Source organism: Artibeus jamaicensis, unplaced genomic scaffold (genome assembly GCF_021234435.1).
Source record: "Artibeus jamaicensis isolate MK-2021 breed Jamaican fruit bat unplaced genomic scaffold, CSHL_Jam_final contig_519, whole genome shotgun sequence".
NCBI lineage: Eukaryota > Metazoa > Chordata > Mammalia > Chiroptera > Phyllostomidae > Artibeus > Artibeus jamaicensis.
Window position 1 is genome coordinate 52865998 of NW_026521871.1, and position 8269 is coordinate 52874266.

Consider the following 8269-nt stretch of genomic DNA (forward strand, 5'->3'; position numbering starts at 1 on the left):
TGCCACGGGTGGGAGGGCACTTCTCACTCTCTGTCAACTCCTCTCTTCATGTCCTGATGACCACAGGTGGGCAACCGAGGGACCGGCCCGCTCACATGGAATGAGCTCACGTGACTCCTGTTGCAGAACCACACAACGGACGGACACGTGGTCTTACGACACAGTGGTTTTGCACATTTCAGTTTCGATTTCTTGTCCTTAGGGTAAGTGACAATTGCAGGAAACCCAGGACACTCGGCGCGTGTGGTGGGCACTATGGGCTCTGCTTGGGCCCCCTCTTCAGGGTCAATGCTCCCACCGTCCCTGCTGCTGGGATGGGGATCCTGCCCCCCCTCCCGGGAACCGCCCTCAGCCACTGGGACCTGCCTGCCGGACTGTGCCCCTCCCAGGGAACAGCAGGGGCCAGTGACTGGCTGATGTTGGATGCCGAAGCCTGGGCCCTTCCCCTCAGGGCCGGCCCAGCTCTGGGGCTCCTCGCAGGATCAGCTGAGGCCCTCTTGAGGTCAGTTTCTCCCTTTCTTGGGGCTTGCCTCAGCTGGGTCCCTGCCGGGCAGTCTCCGGGGAGCAAGACCTCTGGGGACTGCCTGCCGGGGAGCTCGGCATTGTCGGGGCTGCCGTCTAAGCAGCCCGTTTGCCGGTTCCCACTTTCTCTTCCACCAGCCCTCAGTCACAGATGCCAGGAAGCGACACAGTGCCTCACCTTGGATTGTGTTACTTTCCCTGCCCTCCCCCATTTCCGACATACAAGTCGAGGGTCCCTCCGGGAGCTGCAGAAGGAGACAGTGGGGGGGAACAGGCAGGAGCCAGGCCCACGCACTTCTCACCGGGCTTCCTGGGCCCTCGGGCCTGGGCCAGGCGCCCTTGCTGACTGCCCCTCAGCTCCCACGTGCCTCCCTGGCATGGCACGTGCCCCCCTGAATTATAATCAGTTCCGTACCTGACCATCTCCATCTAGAACAGGGGTCCCCAAGCCCCGGGCAGCGGTCCTTGGCCTGTTAGGGACTGGGCCGCATCACAGGAGGTGAGCGGCAGGTGAGCGGGGGAAGCTTTGCTCACATTCCCGCCGGAGCTCTGCCTCCTGGCGCCCCTACAACCCCACCCCACCCCGGTCTGTGGAATACTTTTCTGGTGCCAAAAAGGTTGGGGGCCGCCGGTCTAGAAGGTGGACGCCATGAGGGCAGCGAAGGGGCCTCGGTGGTTCACCTTGTTCTCCCAGGTGAAGTTCCCGGCCCTTGGGAGTGTGTCCCGCAGTGTCGCTAGGAAACACGTGGCAATTCAAGCAGCGCAGCCAAGAACTGCCGGTAAGAGGGCCATTCACGAAGGTTTAGACGGGGCACGGGAGTTCGGCACCTGGTGCTGCTGCCCCTGGTGCCGCCACTAGGGGCAGCAGGAGGGTGCTGTCCGACAGAGCTGCCCCCAGGGCGAGGGACATGTCGGCCCCACCAGGAAGGAGCCAGGGAGCTACATCCCTTGACCTCACTCTCCAGCGACCTTCCTAAAACTCCCCACTGGTCAAACCCAGCTGAAAACCAGAGGCAGGGGGTGAAGGGGTGGGGGAAGGGCCCGCCATTAGTAAGATAAGTCTCCCTGGACATAAAGCAGGGTAGAGGAGCAGGGACAGATAAGGAAGAATTGGTGACACTTTTTTACTGAAACGCTACTCAATGGATGTTTATCATGTTGGTCACGGTCTGGTGTAGATAAATCAAAGGCCACACACATAAAAAGGCCACTAAGTGGGACTCCAACACGGGCAGCGGCAAAGCCTTGGGCTATGTGAGCAGGGCAGCGGGAATGAGTGGTCCCGGCAGAGGCTGGCTGGGGGGGGGGGGGTGGACTGGAAAACGTCTGCCCACGGGCAGAGGACAGTAAGGAAGTTTTTGCCGAGGCTCTGAGCAGTAGAGGGACAATCTCCTCTGGCAATCAAAACCTGTGACTCACGCAAATATGAGGTTCCACTTTATAACACTCTCAAAATGAGAGACCCCCAAATCCAGACCAAGAAAATTCATCTCAGGCCATTGGTGTCCCTCACGATCTGGCGGAAACCAATGCAAAACTCCTCCAAAAGGGAGTGCGCCCCCTCAGGCCACACAAAGCTGCTGTAAACAAAACAATCCCCAGGAAAGAGGAACTCCGGCGGAGAGGACAAATGCACCAGGAAATGGATCCCCACTGAGACAGCAGGCAGCTTCACAAAGCACAATTAAACCCGAAAGATTTGATTAACTCATGGTTTGATTAAAATTTTTATAAGGGCCCTGGCTGGTGTGGTTCAGTGGATCGAGCACCGGCCTGCGAACCAAAGGGTTGTCAGTTCGATTCCCAGTCAGGGCACATGTCTGAGTTGTGGGCCAGGATCCCAGTGGGGACGTGCGAGAGGCAACTGCACATTGATGTTTCATTTCCTCTTTCTATTTCCCTTCCCCTCTATCTAAAAATAAATAAATAAAATCTTTTAAAAAATTGCTTATAAGGAATCAAGATCCTTAACTAGGGAGCAAAATATCATTACCGGAAGGCAACCTCCCTGATGCACAAGTTTAGTAACAAGAAGAAATGAGAAAATGAGCATTAATCACGGGGCCTGATCATGGGCTGCTTCACCGCCCCTCACCAACCAGGCGTCTCTGACTCTCCTGTGGGCCGCGCGGACCCGAGACCACCCTGGCCCTCCCCGGCTTCCTTCCCTGCTTTGTTTTTCTCCGTAGGAGTCCTTTCCTACCACCTTACAACGCACTGGTTTATGTTGCTTTTGTCTGTATAATGTAACCCACACAAAGGACTGGATGTTTGCCTATATTGTTGGCACCTGGAGCAGTGCTGGGCACACACCAGGCGCTCTTTAAATACTTGTTAAATAAATGAATCAAATGAATGGGGATCTATGTGTACCAGGAAACGAGACCTACGTGTAACACAATAACTCCTTGGACTGAAACTGGGGTTAACCCACGGCAATGAGGAGGAGCATGCGCTCAGGGCTAAGGTTTCTGAGCCGCAGGCCACACCGCTCCAGAACGTGGTGCCGCTTCACCGACGGAAAGACCCTGTTATGCCTCCAGACGCTCAAATGCTGAATAAGACTTTCTTCCTTCCTCAATGTCAGACCTTTCCACCATTCCTTCCTACCACTTTAGAAGTTTCCAGAACCCAGTGGCCTTGGAGGGTTAATCCACAGTGCAGTGACCACAGACAACACGACGGTGTTATAAACACAGAATTCGATAAGGACCAGATGTTTGCTGTCTCCACCCCGAGCACAAATAATGACATGAAGCTACAGAAGTGCTGGCGCTATGGTGGCCATCAGGCCACCACATACGATGGCCACCACATACACGCCTCAGACTGATAGGCTGTGCACTTTCACACACAAGGTCCCATGTCAATCATATCACAGTTTAAAAAAAAGAGTCTCGTGGCCGGTGTGTGGATAAGCAGAATGCTAGGGATCGAGCCAAAATAAGAGAATACTGAAACTGAAATCCATGCTGATATCTGGAAGTTAGGGTGGTTCTCAATGTACAAAACAGTGTTTTTCTTAGAAAAACTTCAAATTTCTTGTGACTTCTGCCTGGTATTTCCCTCCACTTAACCACATCATGTGCAGGGTAGATATTCCTGGGGTTTTTCAAGTCTCCACTTTGAACGTGATTCTCATCCCCTTGCCTGGGACTGACCAGTGGCCATCAGGCAACAGAGCACCAGGACCCTCCACCGTCACCTATTCACCGAGGTCCGAGGGCCTGGGGGACCAGGGCGGGTAATGCTTGGCGGGGGCGTGGCTCCAAATAGCCGGGCTGCAGTGGGCAGAGCCCCAGGAGGAAAGACCCACCCCTGCTGGTCCCAGGGCTGAGGCTGCCACCAGGGGACAGAGCATCCCAGGACACAGTGACCCTCACTCACTCACAGAAGCCCATCCTGGGGGGAGGGGCAGGACACGCTGGGAATCCGTCCCAGCCCCAGTTCCCACCAGGGTCATCCCCCGCATGCAGAGGAAAGCCCTGTGCTTGTTTCCCTTTGAGTTAAACTGAATGCTCAATCCCATATTCGGCCGGGCCCTTCCTATGTTTATTTTTCCTTTCCTTTTCTAGTTTCCTTATTTCTAGTTCTATTTTAACAGGTCCACGTTCTGTATCGACTGCTCCCTCGAATACCTCTGGCATTAGCAGGATGGACATTTAACCGGAGATGCGAGCTTGGAACCAATCCGCAAGACTGGTCCCCCGCCAGCTCAGTCAGAGGTACGAAGGCCTGACCTGGGAGTTCATCCAGACTCTTCAGTTATTTCCAGTTCCTCTTCTCAGTTCGTTTTTCCTCCAGAGCATCCCCGGCCCTTCCCCTCCACCCTCTCCCTCCGCTCCAAATGCAGACTCTTGTCTCCATTTCCTCTCTCTGGCCTCCAGCCTCCCCCCACCCCAACCTTGCCTGCACTGCAGCTTGTTCTCAGTCTCTGCAAGCCCCGACTTGATGACACCCCCCGGGTCCTGACCATGGGATCTTCCTGTGCCAGCTTCCCCCTCTGGGAGCAGGGGCAGCACCGAACAGCCAGCTAACTCCCTGGCGCCCCCTATCAGGGTTCATGGCAGCCCACATTCCCTGCACCCCACCCTTCCCAGCCGACATCACTCTGTGGCTGCCATCGCGACGACATCCTCTCTTCAACACCCCGTCCGTCAGCCAAAGCATACCTCCTTCCCAAAAGCAATGATAAAAACCCACGCACATGCTGGTCAGTGCGGTCCTCCCTACAAGTTCTGGAAGCCCATCTTGATTCAGGGAGGGGCTTCTGCCGATGACGAGAGGCTGCAGGGGACCGCCAGGCCCCTGGGGTCTGCAGGTATGATGGGTGACACTGTTCTCCGCTGCTGGCTGTCCCCTGCTCAATGATTCAGGTCAGAAGTGCCTCCCGCCCTCCCTCAGTATCAGCAAGGAGCAGCATAACTTAGTTCCCTTATCTGGGCAGCCAGGAGGAGGCCGGCCGGGCGAAGGCCGGGGGGAACCAGAGGCGGGGTACAGGGGAGGCGGAGGACAAAACAACTTCCTGGTTTCCCTCGGAGGCTTAAGAAACACGCTGGGGTCTGGGGGCGCTTTCAAGGGGCTTTATCTCAGTCCGAGACCTTTCGCTGCTGGGCCGGAGCGACCGGGGACAAACAGTGGTTTCTCTTGCCCCTAAGGGTCAGGACTGTCTAGTGTGTTCGGAAGGAAGCCAGTCTTTCCACTGCCCCGGCTGTTCCCACAGCAGCTCGGCCAAGTGGTAAGTCACCTCTGTCCTTAACCAGTGACGTCTGTGTGGACCATAGGATGGTTTCACTTTTGTAAACGTTGGTTCATACCCTTCGAAAGAAGGACTCAGACCTGTCAGCCTGCCACAGGAAGCCGTTCCGGGGCGAGCAAGCTTTTTAAGCACGTAGACGTTATGACTGGCACCAATCGCGTGAATCCGGCCCTTGGTTCTCTTTCATGGCTCCTTGCTTACATATCATCTCCAAGTGGGCAGTCTCGTTCCCAGCAAGAGAACGACGTTCTTTGAAGAAGTGTCCCGCTTACCTGGGTTTGCCTGTGGCACTGGCACACTCCTGAGCACCTGGGCGCGCAGCGACGGGACCCAGCACAGCAGCTGCCCTGGGGAAGCAGGTGCGTGTTGGGGTGTTTATTTTCACTGTTACCAACTGTAGGCCTCCTCTGGCTAAACTGAAGCCCCAGAGGAGGGAAAGCGGGGCTCCTCGGGCACTCACCTCCTTGTTGCTCCCTGCAGGACCACACAGCTATATGAGGAAGATAATGTTTTATTTTGCCCGGACTGGGTGGCATCATCCTGGGTACTGAAAAGTTGCCGGTTCGATCCCTGGTCGGGCATGTGCAAAGGAAACCATTCAGTGTTTCTCTCTCACATATATATATATTTCCCTCTCTCTCCCTCTCCCTTCATGTCTCTCTAAAATCAATAAATATACCCTTGGGTGAGGGAATAATAATAATAATAGTAATAGTAATAACTTTTCATTTCTCTGCAGGGCAGCCTGAAGATGGCGAATTACACATTGGCACCAGACGATGATTATGACGTCCTCATCGAGAACGATCTGAACAACAGTGACACGGAGCAATGCCACCCCTACGACGCCACGGGCCTCCTGACCCACGTGGTCCCCCAGCTCTACACCGCGGTGTTCCTGGTCGGGCTCCTGGACAACTTCTTGGCCGTGCTTGCCCTGGTCAAGTACAAAGGGCTGGGACACGTGGAGAACATCTACTTCCTAAACTTGGTCATTTCTAACTGCTGTTTCTTGTCTACCTTACCTTTCTGGGCTCACGCCGCCTCCCACGGGGGCCGCCTGGGCCACCCCACGTGCATGGCTCTCGTGACGCTGTGCTCCGTGGGCCTGCACGGCGAGGTGCTTTTCAGCGCCCTCCTGAGTCTGCAGAGCTGCCTGGGGCTTTTCCAGAGCGGCTTTTCCTCCGTCGCCAGGACGGTGCCTTGTGGCATCGTCGCAAGTGTGCTGGCCTGGGGGGTGGCCGTCCTGGTCACTTTGCCTGAACTCCTGTTTCACATATCTCGGGTGGGAACCCAGCAATACCAGTGCCTCTTGAGAAGGGCTCATCTCCTGCCAGACAAGGACTCCTCCTGGGAGCGCTCTCTGACCTTGAAGTCGAACGTTGTGGTACTTGTTGTCCCACTGCTGGTTTTTACCGTTTGCTTTGTGCTCTTCATGAGAAGAAGAAAAAGGCTAAGGTCTGGGGACAGGAACAAGGACCTTGTCAAGCTTGTTTTCGCCATCATGGCCGTTTTCCTTCTGATGTGGGGACCCTACAACGTTGCGCTTTTCCTGTCCACTTTCAAGAAGTCCTTCTCCCTGCACGACTGCAGGGCCCTCTACAGCCTGGACAAAAGTGTTCAGGTGACGAGAGTCGTCGCCAGCACCCACTGCTGCGTCAACCCGCTCCTCTGCGTGCTCCTGGACAAGGCATTCCGCAAACCTCTGAGCTGCTGCTGCCGCCTGGGTGGTGACACCCCACTGCCACCTGCTGCGGAGCCTGCACACGACAGGCCGTGGGAGGGACTCGAACAGTCCACTGATATGTAAACCAGCCTCCGTCAAAGTGGAAGCAATAAACGTCGCTGCCTGGTCTCGCCACACGGTTTTGTATGGTTGTTTTGCACACTTGGATACGAAGTCAGACGGAAAAGGGGGAGGGGAGGCAGACGCTTACCCAGCATCGATTTGCCTGGGGCGCCGTGCCGAGGTTACGACAGGAACCCCTTCACGCCTCACTGCCCATCCACGGTGCAGGTGGTATCAGTCTCGTTTCTCTGAGGAGGAAACTGAGGCTCAGAAGTATGTCCAAGGAGGCTCCCGGTGGCAGGGCTGGGACAGCAGCCCTGGTGCCATTCACTCCACAGCCCAGTGTGCCCAACTTCCAGATACTGGGTGAGGAAACCCAGGCAATGAGTATGTACGTTTAACCCCGGTGGGACCACATTTCAGATTAGAAGTGACCCACTCACATAGAGACCATTTTTAGGCACATTTCCCTGACCATGGAAGGAACCAGCCAGTGGGGGGCTGCAGGTAGAGACGGGGAAGCGATGCGCTCCCCACACCCCCAGGCCCCCCAGCCCCTCCCAACCTGTGAGCCTCCCGTGTTTCCAGTTCTTTCCACCATTTAACAGTCAGTGCGCAATCAGTGCGCAATCAGGTTAAGAAATATTTAACATGAGACATGTTTTGTCCTGTTTGGTTAGCATATGCCTCAGGCCTTGGCAGCCTGTGGTTACAAAACGTCACAATGAGCCCGGGGAAATCCAGCGCCCGCGTTTCTGTTGCATGTTCCGAGCAGAGATGACCAAGGACATACTGGAGGCCTGTGGACCACAACCTTTCGCCTCCATCACCGAGGAGGGAGGCAGAAGAGGTGACCCCTGGGGAGACCCCATAGGAACACAGTCTATAGCAAGCACTCGCTCCTTCATGTCTTGGGGGGGGGGCTATGGATGACCTGTGACCCCCAATTGATATGGGGAAGCCCTGACTCTCAGTGGGATGCTATCGGGGCGTCAGGACTTCGGAAGGTCACTGGGATTAGAGGAGGTGATGAGGACGGGGCCCTCGTGACGGGATGTGTGCTCTCCTAGGAACAGTGACCGGAGAACTTCCTTGTTCTCTCTGTCCACCAGCTGAGGACACGGTGAGAAGGTGGCCACCAGCAAGCCAGGAAGAGTGCTCCCCCAGAACCCGCCCCTGCCGGCACCCTGCTCTCAGAC

General features: G+C 55.8%; 1 protein-coding gene across 4 annotated transcripts; it reads left to right on the plus strand.

Moving 5' to 3' along the window:
- Positions 1 to 227: 227 nt before the first annotated feature.
- CCRL2 (C-C motif chemokine receptor like 2) lies at positions 228 to 7142 on the plus strand. Of its 4 annotated transcripts, XM_037130009.2 has the most exons (5): positions 228 to 502; positions 1217 to 1301; positions 4127 to 4247; positions 5497 to 5640; positions 6021 to 7142. In XM_037130009.2, the coding sequence occupies exon 5, from the start codon at positions 6033 to 6035 to the stop codon at positions 7089 to 7091; it is 1059 nt and encodes a 352-aa protein (XP_036985904.2). In that variant the 5' UTR covers positions 228 to 502; positions 1217 to 1301; positions 4127 to 4247; positions 5497 to 5640; positions 6021 to 6032; the 3' UTR covers positions 7092 to 7142. The 4 variants fall into 4 exon arrangements, with proteins under 4 accessions (XP_036985904.2, XP_036985894.2, XP_036985905.2 ...); XM_037129999.2 differs by lacking the exons at positions 228 to 502; positions 1217 to 1301; positions 4127 to 4247 and adding an exon at positions 4623 to 4843 and having other exon boundaries at positions 5181 to 5640; XM_053669537.1 differs by lacking the exons at positions 228 to 502; positions 1217 to 1301; positions 4127 to 4247 and adding an exon at positions 5055 to 5260.
- The last annotated feature ends 1127 nt before the right edge of the window (positions 7143 to 8269 follow it).